We start from the raw sequence: 22,491 nt of genomic DNA on the forward strand, positions 1-22,491 counted from the left end.
AAATACTCTCTCTCTGTTTCCACTACACATTTTGACCCTCATTTGGCACTCTGTACGATGCTTCTGTCATTAATTTAAGATGGAAACCAATAATCACAAATTTTGGTTACCGGAGAGGCGGAGATATTTGGCAGAAATGAATTGTAAATGCAGGTGTATAACGTTTAGCACTGTACCTTATTCAAGTATGAATAATGACTTCAGCCTTTCATGCGTCAATTAAGAAAGAAAATCCTCTTTATATGAATCCAAAAGGCCTGTAGAAATAAGGACTAAAATGAAACTTACAAATCTAGAACAGTCAGGGCACCAAATCCAGATTGCTCATTCATCCACGATGCTCCAAATCATCCTAAAATGACATACAATAGGCACCATCCATTTAAGAATTGGATCAAATATTTCAACAGGATAAAACATCGATTATAGAAGACATCTGAGAATACATACCAGAATATTGACAAGGCTAGAATTATCACGAGGTATCCAAGCTTGTACAATCTTCGCTTCTTCTCCCAGGGAAGCTGGTTGAAGATCTCAGTTACATCGACCAAATGCCGCCGCTCAGAATATCTGATCAAATGTCAGATCAGTTGTTGGCTCACAAATCCCAAGATCAAAATTCCAAAAAATGGTGTATGAAAAATTGCAAAACTAGCAGTTACATCCTCTGGGAATTATGCACATCCATTCTCTATCCAGGGTGAATTATATATGGACAGACAGACACTTTTATGGGCCTCGAGCTGTTTTGGCTAAGCTTCGTAAAAAAGGAAAGTTACTGTTAAGTAACTTTTTATATTGAAACATGTTTCAATATTTTATTTTTTCTTATATGTAAATAAAAAAAAAAAGCCATATTTTTTTGAAGTATTATTACCTTAGTGTCAAAATAAGTAACTTATTTCCAACTTTGAAGAAGTTCTTTGTTTGACTTATTTACTTGCACGTGAATTTGCTTGTTAGTAAATTTTGATGCTTAACTGAACATGCTCCTCATTTGGCATATGGATTGGGACAAATATCATTACCAAGTTAATTTGTTGTCCAAGTAACATATAAGGCTAAAAAAGGCTAGAGTGGTTTAGACCAAGAAATAGTTGGCAACATTTAGCAAAATTGGAGACAGACACCTCCTGATAAACTAGTTTGCATATACTAAGAAAAAGCTATGCATCCATCTAACCAAGGAATAGATCCAAAAAATATCTTGACATGCATATTGGTAGTCCATCACGTTCTAAAATTAAAAAATTATAGTGGGAGGCGATAGCTTTAGAAGACAGTAAAATAAACGTAGCACACGATTGTCAAGAGATGCAGTGTTAGATGCCTCACATGCAGAGCAAGATGCAATAGGCAACCATTGTCCAGTACATTACTGTCTGCACTCATCATTATGGCAATTAATCCAAGCAAGAAATGAAGGTTGAACAGTTATTTTTGCCCTTAGCTCATATAGTGCTTGATAGAGTATTATCCCTCTAAACATAAGTACTATAAAAATGAGAATTGTGAATAACGTCCACATCAAACTACAGTATGCAATTATTTCATATAAAGTGGCCTTCGCTGAAACGGCAAATTAACAAAATCAACAATATTCTGATCCTTGTTACATCCAACCATGGCAGCTTGATCCTTTCGACTTTATATAGTTTACTATTGATAAAATTTTGGATATCTTAGTCGCTATGTGGGCAACAATCCGGAGAAAAAACTTACAATTTCGCATTATAACATGAGGATGGAAGACACAGCAAAAACATAACCCAGTGCCCAGTAATAAGATGGAGGAAGCACAGTACTCCTTCAGTAATGTATTCTGGATAAACAACCTTATTTATTTGAGATGCTGAACCATAAGGATTGATATAATCATATTCAAGATCAGCCAAGCACATAAGCTGCAATAAGAGTAATTTTCAGAGTTAGATTCTCCTAAAAATATGAAAAATATCAAAATTTAATAAACGTAAAAATCCTTAATTAACCCACTAAAAAAAGAAAAAAATTGATTAACCGATATGGAGAATTGCTAAATATGAAAAGAAAACAGCAAAGCACCGTACAAATGGAATTCACACAAAGTATATTATACATATTGAACAGACAAAAACTTATTTTGAACTCTTCACTTTCTTATTTCTAACTGTAACCCACCAAAAAATCTACTGATTTTAAAACTTAGTTATTTACCTATATGTAAACTATTTAAGCATAGGCAAATATGAGTCTTATCGTTAATTGCTTTGTCCTTAGCAAATCAATCCAAACAAAACTTCAGCATCAAAAAAAATCTGATCTTCATCAACTCTATTATCAATTTCCATTTCCCCCCTTTTCTTATCAAAGATTAAGCGGGTAACCCGTAATTACTCTATTTAGCCTCAAAATTTCACCAAATCCAATTCAATTAACTCCATGAAACAGAAATAATAATAATAATAATAATAAATTGAAAGTGCATACCACAAATTGCAAGTATATTATACATCGACAGGATAAAATAGCATAGCATAGCATAATACTCAAATAACAGTTACCTGGTAAAGGAGAATACCAAGAATAGCTATGAGGAGAAAGAATGATATAAGCCACGCAAATAGATCTCCCATACCTCTTTTGGCAGATCTACAAGACCCAATAATTGTTTGCTTAGTAATTCTCAAATAACCTTTTATTTTGAAATTCTAACTTTTAAGTATAAACATTATTTTTAGTTAATGGAAAAAATTATTTTAAAATATACTCTTTTATATATTTTTAAAACTCTATCTTTAATGTAAAATTTATTTGTTATTTCTTAAATTTAAAATACATAAATTACTTATTTTAAATTTTAATTAATTGATAACGTAATTTATTTTAAATCTTAATTATTTTTTATTTATTTTCAAGACTCTAATTTTCAAGTAAGAGATATTTAGTTTGAGAGTGAGTCTTGAAATATATGAAAAGAAGGTTGAACCCCAACGTTGAGGGTTCCTATCGTTCCGCTCCTAGAGTTTTATGAGAGAAGTAAATCGCGGGATGTGTCCCAACAGACCAGAGAACAAGAGCTGTCTGTACACTGCTCTTACAAGAAATCCAATTCCATGTTTCAGAAATATCTTGAAATATACATGTGCGTGTGTACTTATTTTAAGTTTAATTAATTAGAAAATTATTTTAAAATTTACTTATTTCAGTAAAGCTTTTTGGCGTTCTCAAACATGCTCAAATGTCTTAATCATGTACTTGGTAGACAAATACTATGTTATGTCCATCCTTTTTGTTCTAATTAATATCTTAATTGGGAAGAGTTGTTGAATTGAGATTCTAATGACAACGAGATTCGAAAGAATCAAGGAGGTCCCAACCCATTGAGGTAGGGATTTTCAAGCAGGACGAGAGGGACGAGACATGACATTTTGTCAATCCCTATATCAGCTATTAAATTGTTCATTTTGGTAGGTTGGGGACTCAAATACTATTTGCTTGGAAGGTTGGGGACCCCCACTATTATATTCCATAAATACAAATTATGTCCTAATTAAATGAAATGCAATTTCGTCGGCTTAACTTGACTTGGACATTTATTATTTATATAACTTAAATAATGTTATTTACAGTAAAGACCACAAGTAGTCATCTTATATCATCAAATAGCAAACTGTGGTATATATGTCACGTAGGGTGACTATCGGTAGTTTTCACTATAAATAACATTATTCAATTTTTTTTCCACCTAATACCACTTGTATTTAGGAAATTAGGAATAAGAAGTGTTCTAAAGGCAACGTTTAAGCACGAAATATGCGCCTCGCCCTTATTTTATTTTATTTTAATTTTTTTTTTTTGCTCCTAGATGTGCTTTTTTTACACTTTTTTATGCTTTTATTATTAAATAATTTTTAGATTGATTCTAAAAAATTAAAATAATAAAACATTTTTTTTACTCTAGGCTCACTTAGTTTGAAGCTTGGCTTTCATGTCTCGTCACAATTTACACTTTTTAAAATACTGGTTATAATTGAATAAATCTAAATGATACTTATGAAAATAAAAAAATTCCATTCAGTCAATGTAAAAATGAAAATAATCTATAAAAATATTTTAAAAATGGACACTTGCATTTTGATAAATCAGGAGTTGACTCGACAGTTGACAAAAATTAATAATGACTCCTTTCTAAAACATGAATTGATAAACCAATTTAAGTTGAATTTGGAGATTCTTTTAACACTAGTTTCTGGCCATGCAATGCATGATTTGAATTTTTTTGAAGGTGATTTTAGTGTTTTGACTTACTTGAGTATTAAGTATTTATGAGGGAGAATTACATTGAATAAATTTTTGGGAAGCGAAGAAAATATTTAGTTGGTGCATAAGAAAGTCTAACAAAAAAATAGTAAAGATAAAGAGTAAACTATATGAAGAAAAGCAGAAGATATGTTAACTTTGGATATAAAATATTGAAAGCAGCTCAAAATAATAATTTTTGTTATGGATTTTGAAACAGACCTTTTATTGAGATTAGTTTCAGAAGGAACAACTTTTGTAGTGGTATCTTTCAATGACAATGAAAAATAAATAAATAAGATAAAAAGTAAAAAGCATTTACATTTTGCAGAGGAGTGTATAATGCTAGCAAGAAGAATGAAGAAGGTTAATATATATATATACACTCAGTAAGTTTCGCAATCGAATGTGATAATTTATACAAGATTTGAATTTCATTATTGCTACTCAAACAAGGCCTTCTAATTTCGAACACATAAAGTGGAAATTGAGAAATTCAAGCACAATCAGGAGAACATGAAAAAAAAAATCCATCTATACAACAAAAGGTGCAATGTAGTGAGAAAAAAAATAGCTCTACAAATAGAATGTTGATATTTCAATACAGGATTATGGTACATAAATGATTTCACAATTATTTAATAGATACCTAAATCCCTAAATGAAGCAACTATAAAAATTGAGGATTCACCTTTCCAGCACTATATCGATTCCATATAAATAACCACAGTTGGCTTTATGGAGCTTTTCTTTCAAATTCTCGAACCAGTCTTACGGATTATGAGAAGACAATGTTTAGAAAAGAAAAGTATTTAAATTTCATTTCAATTCAAAAGTACCATGAGAAATCCATAAAAATAGCTCAAACAGTGATAGATGAACAACTTCAAGTCTTGATACTCATGGCACCCTGAGGGTGATCTAACAATAATTATATGACCAAGGATTGGTTCACATTGGGGACTTTATTATTGGTTCATACCCACCAATGAGACTTTCTTAACACTCAGGTACATACGAAACACCAACCTTTGGAATTCAACAAAAATAAATCAATGTGCAGTTGACCACTATGAACTCCTAAGTGGTATCTACATGCTATAATATAGCCTTGAGGCATGAGCGGTACGAGTTGTAGACTGGTTTGGAGTGGGCCTAAATGACATACTAAGTAGAAACTGGCAGTGCGCCATTGCTCCTTGCAGGAACTGGACATCCCATTTTGGAGATAGTATTGATTACTATCTTGTTGGAGAGAAAAGATAATAAAATATGAGTTCAACATTTACTATCATTATCTTTTCCATTTTTTGTTATTTGTTGTATTATCGAATTCATTTGCCAGAAGTACATATGGCATGAATACTACCTGAAGAACCTTTACCATGCCATCTATTATTTTAGGTTTAATAAGAGGTTCATCCATCTGAATACAATATCGTACTTGTTCCGAAGCTTTTGATGTACTTCATTACAATGCTCCGTGCCTAGAAAATTTACAAAAGCAAAAAATTAGCAATATATCTAACCAACACAGGTTTCAATGATTCACAACAAATTGAAGGACTTATTTTACCAATTTAACATGATTCTAATGTCAATATCACATCCGTGCCAAATCCTTTATAGCATTTTACGATGTTATTATTATTTGTCGCCACAACTACATCAATAAATCAACACCCAATTAGAAACCACAAAAACCAAAAACTTTAACATAATTTTATTGATATCTTTTGATTTATAAATAAGCATAAATGGAGCAAAATGAAGTGGAGTTCTACCAACTTCATCAAATGATGATGCCATTTTTGCCCTTTCCCATGATCTCTGTAATTAAGAATTGAAATGTGAATAATCATATATGCATAACATTGTAGTCTCCACTATTTAAATATTCATTTCATTTTTCCAATTATCATTTTAGCGGACATGAAAATTCCATAAAATTATATCTGATGTCAAATAAATTGTTTCATAAATCAATAAGGATTGATAAATTCTATGCATTACAACAAAAATGCAAATGAATAAATTTATGTGAACATGTGATCCAAAACCTTAGGCCTTCGTGAAGTGGTTACATTTATTTATTTATTTATTTAAATTTGATTTTCAATAGCCTCATGAATTCATTTTGTCATCAGCATATCACTTGCAAAAGTATCATGAATTGGTGGCGACAAATATGAACCCAAGTCTTTGTCTTATCTCTATCATCATGTTATATATTTGATTCGAATGATTAAGGTGTAAGTAGAATACATTCACAGTAGTACAATTAAAAAGCCTGAATATACTGGTTACAAATTTGACAGAAATAGCAAAGCAAAAATAATGTTAATTGAGATATAAATGAAGACAGACATAATAAAAGTACATGTGCACTGGCATATATAGCAGGTTCTAACTTAAAGGGCTTTCTAAGATTTCAAGAACCACAAGGTAAATTAATCACCTACTTGCACAAGTATTAACAAGAACTTTTTGTAAACATAGATAGTAAAATAATATTTAACTCTGTCAACAACAAATTACTACCTTTAATATCTCTATGTACCTTGAAAATTGAGTGCAAGTATAATAAACCCTGCATTAGATTATATATATAGCAAAATACAAGAAAATGGTACGAGGAACTTTTGGGACTATTTTTTCAAACTTATAACATGAAGCTATTATAGGAGAAAAAGAAATAGGTCACATGTAGACTTGCCACTCGTAAGGGGTTCGTAATTGCAGCCATTGTTGCTCAATGCTCAAATTTTAAGGTTACTTAAACATTCAGTAGTGTTTACATCCTATAGTCGAACTTTGTATCTAAACTTCTACTTGAAGAACTTCACGATGGAGTGAATGAAATTTAACCAGCAGAAGACCAAGCAACAATGACACATTAAATGAATTCATAAAGTTCAAGCTAAATAAAACAATGCAACCATCCAATTATCTGAGACATGGAAAATCTATTGTCAAAGGTAGATCATAAGCAGCGATAGAGGCCTAACACTATGCAAAATGTTTTCAACAGAACATTAAGGTATATATTCTACATAATAGAAGGTTGGATAAATTTTTATATCATTAGTCAGAAGCAATGAGAACATATTCATCATGAGGAATTAAATAATATACCTTCGTCTGTATAATATACCTTTTTTTTTATTTTTTTCTTCTCTAACTTACCATTTATTTACATCTATGGGGTTAAATGTTAGATTGATCTTCCAAGAAGAGATTTCACAGTAGTTTTATAGACAATAATGAAATTAATATGTAAAGTTTTAGAATAGAAGCTTACCACCCAAGGTATCCTTCGATAATCTTTCAACATGTTTAAGCATTTTCCAATTTGGCAGTTGATTACTTTTATAGTAAGGTCTCCATTGCAAAAATAAGTATGGTGATATTAACAAACTTTCTATAATTTTAAACTAAAAATTTAATGCATCCAGAAAGAATAAGAGAGAGGATAATTACTCAAAATACCATAATTTGCACCTTCAGAAAATGTGACTCCGACACTTTGAAATCTCGTGTGTTAAGTAGTGTTGTATTTGCTATCGAACAACCTACATTTATTCCCATGTACAAAAATATTTAAAATAAACAATTTTAAAGTTATAAATATAGGATTATGCATTGAATTTTGACAAAGGGATCTTACTGTATTTTAAGAATCTTTCTGTATTTTCAAAATTCGTTAGAATTAGGCTAAACAGGGACGTAAAAAATATTCATTTTGACAGATATCTGTTGCAATTTTTCATCTATACAAACTTATCTTCTTTGGTGAAGCTGCTTCTAATGAATATACGAAAACGAAGCATTCTATGTATTTAAGAAGGAAAACTCCAGAATTTGGCCTATAGAAAAGATAGTTTAAAGTTAGATTATATTAATACTGTATGTAAATATAACATTAAATTAAATAAAAAATTATATATTATAGTAAATTGTGGAGATGCTTACCCATTCTTTTGACAAGGTAGATACGGTATGATTTCCAATTTCATACGTTTATTTCTATATTTTCTCAAACTTGGTTTAATGGAGAAAATGTCTGTAGAGATTAATAATGATTCGACTACAGTCATTACTGGTTCTGCACGTGCTTTGATTTCTTTCGATGTATGAATGGTGTGGCTACAATCATATATATAAAATTTCCACTTTTGAAAATCAACAAGAAAAAGAAACCAAGTGTTGCCTGGATATGCTGATGGAATTAATAAATAGTTGTATGTGATCCAAGCTCAAGTAGATACAGGCAATTCTCCTTTTTATGTATCGTTGTAATGCGTTGAAGTTAGTTGTAGAATGGTCAATTCCTTCTTTCATATTTGTATACCAATGAACACATTCAGTTTCGAATCTAAGGTCCATGATTGCATATTCTTTAGAAAGCAACAGAGAACCGGCGATAACAAGCCTTTTCAATAGCTTTAATTCTATATCAATATACTAGCAAAAAAAGAAGGTAAATTAGATATATGAATAATGGAGAAAATTAAATTATGATTATTAAATTTTATTTACCACAATATTTATATTTTTCGCTTCATCTAGTATATTTTCTAGCGATTGTTTTCGTATAGATTGCCGATTCCATCGTTCCAATATGCGCTGTATAAGAGAATATAAATCAGTGTTAAATGAGTAAAATACAAATTATAATATTTAAGTTAGCAACGTAAAATTAAATATCTTACCCCGATGGATTTTGTAATATCCATTCTATAATATTTTTGTACTTGTTGATATTATAGTCTTCTAAAGTATTAATTGTCATTGTTGATGAAGATTGTGTCTGTTTTTGCTCACGTTTTTTTTCTCTCATCGATCTTTCCACGTCTTTAATATGTTTAGATGTTGAAGGGATTTCAAACTCAATTGGACTTGTACGGGTAGGTATTTCTCGTTGTATAGAGCTGACAATCATTTTCATGTGTGATTTCCAGTCGGATAATTGATTCTGCATACTTTGATTTTGTTCATCAATGTAAGATTTGGCTGAGTTGAAACTGGTATCCACATAAGATTGCATGCTATGGAAGTAGTTTTGTTGGTTTTTTTGCTGATGTTCAAAAAATTGTTTTTGATTGTCAAGAATCCTTTGGTAGTGAGCTTCTTGCTGTTCAAGAATGGCATGAGAGCGAGTTTCTTGTTTTGTTGATTCTTCAATCATTTGTGTTTTTAATCCGTCATAGAAACTAAATACATCTGACACTATTTGTTGTCTGTATATGTTGAACATCTGATCCATATCTTGTTTAGTTACATAGTTTGAGCTCTTAGAAGAAGTATATCCAATTCCAACTGAAGTGCCTATAGTAGTTTCTTGCGTATGTACATTATCAGCTGGAATTTGTTCCGTTATATTGTTGGATTCACTATTAACAGTGCTGTCTAGTATACAGTGTTGGTTGTCAGCTGGTAGTGAAAGATTTGTATATCAGAATATTTCTAATTCTTCTTTAGTAGGATCCAATACTGCAATTATTGTGATATATAATTGTAATAAAATATTAGATTTATATTTTTAAATTTATTTATAAATAATCAAATACATATTTAATTGTAAATTGAAATAAATCATACCTGTTGAGTAGCCAAAAATTGTTTAACGACATATTCTGTTAATATTATTTTGGGCTTCCATTTATGCATTCGTGGACACTGGAAGCGTGTACGGATACGACGTCTGAATTGTCGTCCAATTTCAGGAAAAGTTTCATAGATCCAATACTGAAATAAAAATAAAAGAAATATTAAAGTTTTTATATGATTAAATTATATGTAATAGGGAAAAAAATAAAAGAAAAATACCTGGAATGCAAGTGGATAACCATGTAATGAATATTTACAATCCGTTTGGTCATTTTGTTGCATCATTCGTATTCTTTCGAGGTGTGATTCTTGCAATGAATTTAGTAAAACGAAGTATGCTTTACGTCCCCACGGATACATAAGAAATTCATCAAGTTGTTCAACCATTCCAAGGGTTCTGAAATCGATGTGTCTTCCATTTGGTTTTAAAACGCATTCGACGAACATAACTAATCCTAACTTGAATTTATCTTCTTGATTTTCACACATGTGAAATACTTCAGAAAGTCTTTTCATAGTAATTCTTTTTGAACCATCGAAGTATTCATCCTTAAGGCGAGTATTATTGAATTTCAAATCAGTAGCTACTTCATGGCATGGTAATTCGGTAATTAGACAAAATTATTGCATGCTAAAACGGGCCAGATAATTGTCTAATCGTACCCAAACTTCATTATTTTTGCCGCAGTTGATAAGTCTCATTATAAAGTCGTGTATTAATTTGTTACTAAATTTTTCATTTTGTTCTTTATACATACTTCCATAGATAAATCCTTGAAAGTGACTGCATAATAAAGAAGTTTGATCGTCTCTATCTATAAATTCTACAAAATCTTGAAGATATTGATGATTCGCAAATTGAGTAATGGTAGTAGAAAATCATTGATTTGGAGATAATATGTATTCTAAAGACATCTGCAAAAATTATTTATTATATATATATATATATATAACGTAAATTTTGTACGTGGACATAAAGAGGTATTTGATAGGAATCACATATGCTTGATAATAAGAACCTTAGTATTGAATATTTTGTTTAACTACTCTACAATAAGAAAGCAATTCTTGTCTACTCAAACTATAATTTTCTTATTTAGACACCAACTTAGAAATAGGCACTAACAAACATCAAAACACATCTTCATTTTCTATTTTGCCTAATATGTTTACTTAAACAACATTGATCACCATTTATCTAATGAAAAACAATATTCATCACCATTTATTTAATGAGAAAGGTGAAAATTATTTGTTCAACCTATACGAGTAAGCACATAGAACAAACATAATAACAAGAATAAGTGTGAGGAATGCTACCTTAGGAACGAATAGAGGAATTTTCTTAAACAGCTTTTTGTTGATTGACTTTTCTGTTCTTTTATATATGTCAAAGACAGTCTTGCAAAGAATTATAAATAAATAAAACTAAGTTAGAGTACAACTCATATGTTAAACATATGGCCATGGAATTACTTTCTTATCAGAGGTTCGAGCTCTGTAGGGCTTATTTAGACCTAAGACACATTCAAGAACACATTATACGTGGAAGAATTTAGGATGTGCAAAAAATTAGTTTAGATGAAGCACTAATAGCTAATAACATTAAATTATAAGTGCAATTAAATACAATGAATTATGATCGATTTAATATGACCCATAACATGTTGAAATTTAAACTGATGTTCAATATTACTACGATACAGAGTATTATTGTATTATAAGTGCAATTAAATACAATGAATTATGGTTGATTTAATATGACCTGTAACATGTTAAAATTTAAACTGATGTTCAATATTACTACAATATAGAGTATTATTGTAAAATTAATAGTGATCATTTGTTGGCACATTGTTATGTTTGTATTTTATTTCTCCTTCATTGTGTTGAACAATATCTATTTTTGGTAGTAGAAGTTGGCCTGGTGATGTATAGTTAGAAAGAATAAAAGTTTTGTGATTAAAATGAAATTGAACTATTTTTTACAAAAAAAACTTCCTCATTTTTAAATTATTTTGTTCATATTCAAATATTAAAGTTTGAATTTGAATTTGTTGATACATGATTCCTGTAATCGAATATGTATCACATTTGATAAATTATTTGATGCTTTAAATAATTTAAATATGTTCATATAAATGTCTTGTTAAAGCGATTCATCTAAATGTAATTGATTATTTGACTTGGAAAAAGAATATATATAAAAAAGTATATGTTGAATAAGTACAAATTAAAGTACTTAGATAAGGGAAAAATGTAAAAAACTATGATGGTTGTGGATAGATTATAATATTTTTTTGTGAGATATTATAAAGTTACTTGTAAAATTAAACAGTTAGGAATTGATATATATTTAGTAAATATTGAGGTGGGATTTGGGAAGAAATGTTATTGATTTTTTATTAATGTAATTATTTAAGCAAAATGAAGTTTTAATGAAAATTTTGATATTATTGTATATAATTATGTATATTTGTTACAAAATTGTTATAAAATGTTATTTTCTTCTTGAAAATTTGATTTTTTTTTTTGTTAAGAGTATTACGAAAATGCAATGTGAAGTGTGAGCAGATCACACTTGCGGAGTGACACTATGTATTTGAGAACTCCGTGATATACGAACTGACTTCGCGCAGAGTGAAGTGTGCGCGGAGTGCCTTACTTCGCTCATTGCAGACGCCCATTTCGTGCTGCGCGAGGTGTTAAAAAAACTAAATAAATCACCTAATGAAAAAAATTAAAAAATAAATATTTGACACTAAACATCATCTAAAAAAAAAAAGTTCGCGCAGCGCGAAGTGCTTCCTTTTGAGGCACTCCGTGCTGCGCCGAGTGCGTCCTTGTGAGGCACAGCGCGGAGTGCCTCACTCCAAGGTACTCCGTGCTGCTCGCTACTCGCAATTTTAAGTTAACAAAAAAAACGTTTAAAATAAAACAAATTAAACAAGTTAATATGGTTCTACTACAACTTTTCCAACGTCAAATTTTTTCTATCACGTAAGAACTTAACACTATAGACTTAAGTTTCAATTGTTTTTTTAGCATAATAGTATGCTAAACTACATATTTTTTATATCATAAATACATTCTAATTTTATTTTTATCACGTATTTTATGAAAATTACCTTTTCCGATCGTTGATTACGCGAGAAGCTGGTGTTGAAAACTTGCAAAGTGAAATGTTTGCTAAAAACAAAATGGTTGAATGTGTGTTGCATTTTGAATGCGTTCATAGATAAATGTTAGTGAGTAAATGTTGGTAGTTGGAATGAAGGATAAGTAAATGTTGGTAGTTCGAATGTGGGATGAATAAATGTTAGTAGTTGGAATGTATAAATGTAAATTGAATTTAAGTATTGTTTGTTTTAATTCATTTAATTAATACTTATGCATTGGAATTTAAGTGTTTTTATTGTATTTAAAGTTGTATACATTTGGTTGTTGCTTAACAAATTAGTAATTGGTAAGTTTACAAAGATAGAAAGAAGCTGCAAAATTTAATAAATTGTCCAAGTGTTGTTTTGCGAAAATACCAGTGTTATACATACATTAGTAAAAGTGATGTATTTAATGGTTGAATTTTTATTTTTTTTAATTTAATGCTTTATAAATTTTGTCGCATTTATGTAATCGAAGATGCAAAATGTAATATTACAAAAATATAAAGATCGTTCTTACATAACAGATTACACACATTGAAACTTACTTTCTAAAATAGAAAACTAATTTTAGTTGATATTTACACTTCAAAAATTGTCAACTAATTCAAAAGTACAAAAGTAACGTAGTGATTTTAAGTTTGCGAAGTTGGCTCATCGTTTGTTTCATAACTTTTATGAGGCTTTTTCTTGGATTCCGAATATGGTTCTTGTGCTGTTTCAAAAAGAGAACTTTTCACATTTGTCGTAGTTATTTCCTTCGTATTTGGAGAAAGTGCAGTAATACACATCTTTTCTTTGCCTTTTGTAGTTTTTTTCTCCGAACTTTCCTGCAGTTTAGCTGAATTGCTTTCGTCAGTTGTAGAATGCTTGTTCCCAGTTATTTTTGTTAAAGAGTTGAATGCAAAGATAATTTCAAAGTGAAATTTTGGAGGATTTTGGCATTTGTGTGTAACCTTCAGATAAAATTGTTCTTCATTTTCACTTTCCATTTTGATCACATGGTCGATTTCTACATTTGGTTCCTGTAATAGAATTAAAATCTTAAAGTATTGAAGCAAATAATATTAAAGAATGTTAAAATTGTAATTTTAACTTTTCGAAATGGTTCATTATATCAGCTGCAATAGTTTCCAATAATGTTTCTGCCGTATCCCCAATAATGCTTGCATTCAACTATCCAGATTTGTCCTCAAAATGAACAAAAGCATTTACTCTATGATTTTTTTTTGGGAAAACATAGTATGTATTATGTATTGTTTCATAAAACATTAATACCACGTAAAAATTGAATATATGTTTCATAGTATAAGCTACCTTGGAACAGCTTTTGCATGTTCGCATTTGCAGAATCGGCATTTATAAATTTCTCCAAAGTCCACGTTGGATGTTTTCTTGCAGTTGTTGCAAGTCATATACCAAAATTTTTTATTTTTGGAAATGATTTTCGACTGTGCTTTGACCCAGTAAAATTTTTTCTAAAAAAAAAAATTTGTATTTAACAAATAATAAAAGAACAATGTATTTATTAACAAATAAGAAAAAAAATATTTATATCACTTATATATTGAATGAAAATAAGTTACCGCTAAATACACTCCCAGTAAATCTGCAATTGGGATAAATTTGTCCAGAGTTGGAGGCGATAGCTTTGGCGGGCCGACAACAACGAATGACTTATTTTCTGCAATTTTCTCAAGTCTTTCTTTATTAGTCTCCATCCTGTAAAAAACAAACATAAAAATATTCATGAAAATAATTCGTTTATTAATTTTTATTTATTATTTTTTGTATTAATGAAATATATTTTAAGAACCAATTTTTATAATCTGCAACAGCTAATATATTAGAATTAATAAAGATGGTGCTATTGACTTTAGTTGAAAGGGTAACGCCTGCAAAAAAAAAAAAAATTATTAATTCATATATAATTGTAATTTTTAAATGTAGCAAATGATTAGGTATGCAAGATTATACCATTGAATGACGACACCAAGATTATACCATTGAATGACGACACCTTAAGTTTAGTAGCCCATATAATGGGTTTATTTGTAAGATTTTCAAGAATTGTAATACATTCTCGATCCACACAACTATCCCATAGGGTTAGCATCACTGTCTGGCATTGTTTATCCATCAATATAACATCCTGAAAAGTGGCTTGTGTACCAAAATGGGTTTGAATAATTCGTTTTTGTCTAACATCCATAGCTACACCTATAACACCTAAAACGAAAAATATTTTTTTTATATATCATATATAGTTAAATTAAAGACAATCAAAACTGTAGAAAATTGTAAAATACATAATAATAAAGTGAAAAATCAAAAATCTTACTGATGTTGATATTTTTATCCATGCGTTGATCTAATTCATCAAATGGAGTAAGTTAATACTATGAGAAAACAAAGTTCAAGTTATTCTCGTGCAGTTTTTCAATTTTTGTTCTTCCTGTGATGGTCCAAAATTTTTCATTAGCGAAGCTTCTAAACTGACTTTTGTTATCTTTCACTGTTGCATTCGAGAAGACATATGTTTTCCCCAAGTCGAGCTGATCATTAAGTGCAGTAATATTTGCATCATACAATGTTGCTGTAATTTGATTACCCTATTGCACATTAGTGAAGTTGAAAGGATTTATAAAATATACAGGTATAATAATAAAATTTTAAAATGAACGAAAATGTTATTATTTATGTACCTCTAAATCCGGGAGGACAATATTTTGGTATCTGGTAGTTGAATTGCGAGCAGTCTTAGGTGATTGCTTTCCTACAATGATTACTTTTGCAAACCAATTCATTTCTGAAGTTTCAATTTGTGGGATTAATTTATATGATGTAGCCATTTTTGATATCTGTTAACAAGAAAAAGTTAGAGTAAAAATAGTTATGAAAATGAAAAGCAACTTTTTTTGAATAAATGAAAAGAATACTAGTAATAAGCAGACGGAAAAGTTTCTGTTTGAAGAGTTGCTAAGCGGAGATGAAGTGTATATGCATGAACTGTAATAAGGTATGTATGCTATTTATAATAAATACTTTTGAAAAAAAGATATTTAATAGATATTTTGAATTTATTTATGCAGGATCTTATCTGCTACGTGTCAACTAAAAAATATCTATTATGTGAAGATAACTATTATTCATATAAGTGATGATTATACTTGTCTATTCATCATTTAATAGAAAGAGACGATATAATTATACTTTTGTATTCATTGAACGAACATAAAAGATTTTCTTTGCTATTAAATATTTAATATAGTTTTGTAAAGTAAATAATATAACGTAACTTTTGTTTTATTCTTGTTTATTTATATTTTATATTTATAATATAAAAATTTTAAATATCAATATTTGTAAATTGTAATTAAATTTTTTTTTTTTTTACAAACGAAGGAATGATAGTTATTTTGGTTTTGTTTATTCATATTTTACACTTTATTTATTAATATAAAATTTTTAAATATTAATATTTGTAAATTGTAATTAAATATATTTCTGTTAGTTGAAAAGTACAATTTAAATTTTATATAAGTTAATATGTAAAAATTAAATTGTTATTATGATTTGACATAAAACGTTTATTTTTTAATCTTTGATTCAATTACTAATATTTAGTTAAAGTAATAAGTAATAGAAAAAAATTATATAGAAATAAATGTTATTTACTATTTATAGAGTAATAGCTGAACAAACGTTACCTACTTACAAAATTCTAAGAACTAAGAACGATAAAAACTAGTTTTATAATAAAAAACAGAAACGGAAATAAAAATTTCCTTTACAATAAAGAAATTTGACATAAGAACGAATACTTTACAAGTTTAATATATATAAGTTGTCTTTGTTGACTTTATAGAATCATTTGATGATGGTTACTGTTGCTTCACTTAAAAGATATCCTTTCACTTCGTTATAATGCTGTAACTTCCAGAAATGAAATTAATGAAATCACTTTATTGCCTCCATTGTTGACTTACACAAGTGAGTTACTGTAGCTGTCCCTTCCAAAGAAAATCTTCTCGTGCATCATGAGAGAGTAAAACAAAAATTATGGCAGCGAATTGTAGAAATTTTTTATCATGCAAGTTACAATTCGTTCAGGAAGCATTTTATTATTGCCCATTTGACCTTTAAATGCACACCGATTAGCCATTCACTCCTAATCGGGTACAACCATTTTTTTCCTTGGGTAATTGATCTTGTATTTTATACCAAATAATATTTTTATTATAACGCGAAAAAATAATAAACATTAATAAATAAATGATTTTTTTTAAAGAAGAAAGACGAGTTATACGCATTTTTTAAAACACACGTTTGATGTACGTTTCACTATTTTTTATATTCATTTAAATCATTCAATGCATCTATGACATAGTTCTCGAAATGAGTTTTGAAAGAATATAGAAAATTTATGCATTCGACTACCGTACAATCGTTGATGAATTTATAAAGTTAGCATATTATTGAAATTCTTAATTTTTTAAATGATGTCTCTTTTGACATTAAAATTTTTTAAAGTTTATTAGAAAATTTTCTAAATGACGTCAAAATTTATTATCGCGAAATAATAATAAATATTAATAAAATAATTAATTTCTTTAAGAAAAAATATGAGTTATACACATTTTTTAACACACACGTTTGATGTACGTTTAACTATTTTCGATATTTATTTAGATCATTCGATGTGTTTATGATATAGTTCTTGAAATAAGTTTCGAGAGAATATAGAAGATTTATGGTAGATTTTTATAAAAGAAAACTAAATAAATCACTTAATTTTTAAAAAAATTTGACAAAAAAAAAATAGAGCAACTTCGTTCATCACGGAGCAAATGCTTCGTGATGCACGAAGGTACTCCGTCAAGGATTTTTTTTTATATACAGATGATGTTCATTGTTAATTTTTTTTTCATTAGGTGATTTATTTATTTTTTTTTTTTAAAATCTATCATAAATCTTTATAAATATTCTATATTTTCTTGAAATTTATTTCGAGAACTATATAATAGATACATCGAATGATCTAAATGAATATAGAAGATAGTTAAACGTACATCAAGCATGTGTTAAAAATGCGTATAATTCGTCCTTTTTTCTTTAAAAAATGAATTATTTTATTAATATTTATTATTTTTTTTATAATTTCCTTTTTTCCTTGATGATTGATATATTTTTTATACAAATTTATTTTATCCTTATATAATGTGACACGAAGTATATTAAATCATGTATATTGTTTATTTCCTAAAAGTAATTGTGATAAATCAAAGTAAAACTTAACACAATGTTTAAAAAATTTAATACTCAGTCAAAAAAATGTCGATTAATTTATTTGACGATATTGAATATTTTAAATGTATATAAATTTTGGAGGATTAAATTCAAATATATCAAAATTGGGTGATTAAATAAAAACCTCAAACCCATTTAAGTGACAAAATATTATACTGTGGCTCAGCTTGTGTTTGGCTCCATTAAATTTTTTTCTCATTTTTCTCTCTTTTATTTTCAATCACAGAATCTTCTATAAAATAATGTTATACGTAAATAAAAAAATTCATTAAATCGATTGGATATTGAACAATAAAAAATAGATTCGACTAATTACATGATTTAATTATATTGTATATAGTTATCATCAAATAAGTCATTCATGCTAGAGTTTCTTTAAAGAAAAGGATGGCACGCTAAGTATATTGCGAATTTGCGTTATATCTAACTTCGATAATTAATGGAAAAAATTAGTTCTAAAAAAGATTGGATATCGAAAACCTGCGTAATTTAGTTTCCCAATAATAAAAAATTATTGCAACCATTAATATTAATTGTACAACTGTAAATGGTACACTTACCATTTTGCTCTGACATAGTATAGGAACTACACATGTAGCCTGTTGGTAAATGAGATATTGACTCATAGTGTGTAACGAAGTATACAGCAGCATCAAGCTTTAGTTTCTTTTTCGCAAGTTATGAATATATTCTTTTATGTTTCGACCATAATCTACAAGAATGTATCAAATTTGTAACAAGCAAGAAATATTAGGGAACATATTTTGTTTATGGAATATAATTGATGTTTAAATGCAAAAGAAAACTATTCGCTAATAACTTTAAACACAACCAATATCCTACACTTTGAAATACAAATGCAAATAGATGAAGAAATTCATATGCGTGGCTATTTACTTGAGTAGGTTATTTTATCTTTCTTTGAAGTAAATAGAAAGTTCTATTATAAATGAAATAAATATGTGGATAAAAGAATACATATAGTTCTACTTTATAAATAATAAACTTTTTTGTAAAACATAAACTCTCGAAAACATTTAATTTTTTTTTTGATTAATGTTTATACATATGCATCATCATCCATTTCTCTAAAATAAATGCAAAAAGACATTTCGAGTAAAGAAAAAATTCTCATCTTAAAAATTAAATATCAATTTAATTACTTGGAAGGATAAGATAACAGAGAAAAGTTGGACACTTATAGAAATGATAATACAAAATGACATACAAAGCATTATGAAAATACGTAATAGTATATCAAAAGTTTTAGAAACACGAGCATGTGATATTTTGAATATGGAAAACATATGTTAACAAATATAAAACTTTGAAATAGAAGTCATGTATTATGAATAATAATTGTTGACCCCAAAAAGTGCGCCAACAGATGCCGGTCCCACCCGCGCTTGCGTGGGCGAATGTCCAACACGCTAAGACACGTGGACGGTCTAAAACAAGCGATTCAAAGGGGCGTGGAGTAGCCCAACGACGCGGGACGGTAACGTTCGGAATCCGACGGGTTGTTCATAATCCGATTGTACAATAATTACCAACCGGTGCTCGTAAATGTATAAGTAAAAGTGTATAGACTCGATTTGTGTATTGCAAGTGAATGAGAGAGAGTTGAGTAAATGCAGTCTTTAGTATTGATTCTTGCATTAGTCCTTTGACACTATACAATGGGGGTATTTATAGTGATACATATGGAATGGGGACCCTTGGATGAAGTGGCACGTGGCCTCATCTCCATAGTTTAAATGTCTGTTCATAGGCATGGGATTTGACTTGCTAGCTTACGGCGCATTTATTGTTTGTGTAGGACCTCCACGCTAGTGACAAGACTTGACCTTTATGCTTATGACAAACATTCCATCAATCATTCGAATAAGATCTGTGCAGGGGATCCCTTGGGAGAAGTGACCATGGAGGATGTTTCCTTGTGGTTGAGGCTCGCGCATCAACTTCGGGGCTTCGTCCATTCGAGGACCTCAGCTACAACAAAACCTTCCATGCCTCGGGCCATGGGCCTCGGTTAGAAGCAGTTCGGGTGTAACCCACCTCGGCAATGTGGGCCACCTCGGTAGGAATGCCGCGTGGATGAGGATGAGTGGCCTACTGGCCCAGGTGGATAGGACAAGTGTGACAACACGCAACAATAGTCCCCCAAGTCCAAGTATGATCATTAATGTAATGCGTGGACTTTAACGGAGTAAAAGTTGAAAGAATTTTTGAATTTTTTGAACCCCCAAATAAGTCCCCCAAGTCCAAGTATAGATATTTATATCATGGTTGGAGTTAGAGAAGTTTTGCTGAAGGTAGGTGTCCAGAAATCGAGGTGGTTGGGAAACCGAACCTGCGAGGCTTGAATGCTGAATGGGTGTGAAGTAGCCGAGGTGGTTGGGAAACCGAACCTGCAAGGCTTGAATGCTGAGTGGTAGATGAAGGAGCCGAGGTGGTTGGGAAACCGAACCTGCGAGGCTTGAATGCTGAGTGGCAGATGCAGGAGCCGAGGTGGTTGGGAAACCGAACCTACGAGGCTTGAATGCTGAATGGGTGTGAAGGAGCCGAGGTGGTTGGGAAACCGAACCTATGAGGCTTGAATGCTGAATGGGTGTGAAGGAGCCGAGGTGGTTGGAAAACTGAACCTGCGAGGTTTGAATGCTGAGTGGCAGATGCAGGAGCCGAGGTGGTTGGGAAACCGAACCTGCGAGACTTGAATGCTGAGTGGCAGATGCAGGAGCCGAGGTCCAATGGTGATTATTGTGCTTTGGTCTCTGTGCCAATTATTTGATGTTTTATGCTTGTTTTCGAGGAAAGGTAGCTGAACCGTTACGAATTCCAAGGCGCTGGCGCCGACGAATTAAAAATGCAATTATGAGTGTAGCTGGCGTTTCTAGAAGCAGACGCGTTGGAGAGGTGCGTGTGAGGTACGCATAGATAGGAGGCGTAGGATTTCAAAAACTATTTGAATTCAACGCCTCGGATTGGATCTGAAATGGAGGGCTCTGATCGACTGAGATTTGATCCAACGGGTGGGGTTCGTCTTGGACCTTTATAAAAGGCGAGGAAATCCCACTTTTCAGAAATTTTGAACACTTTGCATTCTCAAATCCTTTAAAATCTCCCATTTTTCGGTGTCAAGGTTGTCTGCAATTAGATTCCGACCAGTCTCCATCTGTGTTGAATTCTTTTAGGTATTGTTTGCATAAAAAACCGTTGTTATTCTTTGTCGTCAAACAATGGAGTCCACTTCGGGTAGGGAGCTTGTCACAGTAGCGTCTTTAGACCATGGGGTAGGTCATGGGGGGATGTCCGAGGTGGATAGGTATGCCATGGCCGAGGAGGACGTGAATTATACCCAGGAGTGGGGGGCTTCTAGAGTGCCTTCAAACATGACGGGGAAGAGGTTGGGGGAACTTAGGGAGAGGTACAGTGTGCCTCATAACATAGAGATGTTAGTCCCCGAACCGAACGAGCGGGCTTGCTATCCGAGGCCCGGCTGTGTGGCCGTGAGTGAATACCTGTTCAAAGCAGGTATGCGTCTTCCTTTGCACCCCTTTTTTAGGGCGGTGCTTAGGAAATTCATGCTGTCGTCGACCCAGGTTCTACCAAACGGGTGGAGCCAGTTGGTCGGCTCGCACTTCTATGGAAGGAAGTATCACTTGCCTGTGGAAGGAAGTGTCTCTTGGGGAGGACATGCCTCTTCATGTCTTCCTGACCCTGTTCCAGTCCCGTGTGATTGGGAATGAGTCCAGGGGGTGGTACTACCTCATGCCTTGGGGGGCTCACGCACCCTTTGTGGTGGGACTTCCTTTCTCTATCAAGGGGTAGAAGGAGTCCTGGTTCTGGGTGCGAGGTAAATGGCAGGCAGTGGAGGGTGACAAAGCCCTGTCATGCACAGTGCCGACCCAGTACTACGAAGCTCGTGAGTCTCCCGACCTGTGCTTGTGTTTTGGAATCAGAATATGAATTCGTTTAACTGTTGAAGGTTCATCTTTGCAGATAGTAGTACGAGGTTCGAGCTCAGCAAGGAGGAATTCGAGGTGATAGAGGACATTTACAAGAGGCCTCTGAAGCTTCGGCACTTTGATCACCTGATTGATAGAAGCAGATACTTCTTGGACTT

General features: G+C 31.0%; 1 protein-coding gene across 1 annotated transcript in view; it reads right to left on the reverse strand.

Annotated features, from left to right (window-relative positions):
• Positions 1-2,655, reverse strand: part of LOC111381122 (protein cornichon homolog 4-like) — a 3,952-nt gene extending 1,297 nt beyond the window's left edge. The window contains exons 1-4 of the mRNA XM_023004863.1: positions 2,547-2,655; positions 1,726-1,907; positions 451-573; positions 289-352 (exon numbers count right to left, since the gene is read on the reverse strand). Coding sequence (XP_022860631.1) covers positions 325-352; positions 451-573; positions 1,726-1,907; positions 2,547-2,618 — 405 coding nt within the window. The 5' untranslated portion in view covers positions 2,619-2,655 and the 3' untranslated portion in view covers positions 289-324. The remainder of the gene's footprint in view (positions 1-288; positions 353-450; positions 574-1,725; positions 1,908-2,546) is intronic.
• Between the last annotated feature and the right edge of the window lie 19,836 nt (positions 2,656-22,491).

This window comes from Olea europaea, unplaced genomic scaffold (assembly GCF_002742605.1).
Source record: "Olea europaea var. sylvestris unplaced genomic scaffold, O_europaea_v1 scaffold2259, whole genome shotgun sequence".
NCBI lineage: Eukaryota > Viridiplantae > Streptophyta > Magnoliopsida > Lamiales > Oleaceae > Olea > Olea europaea.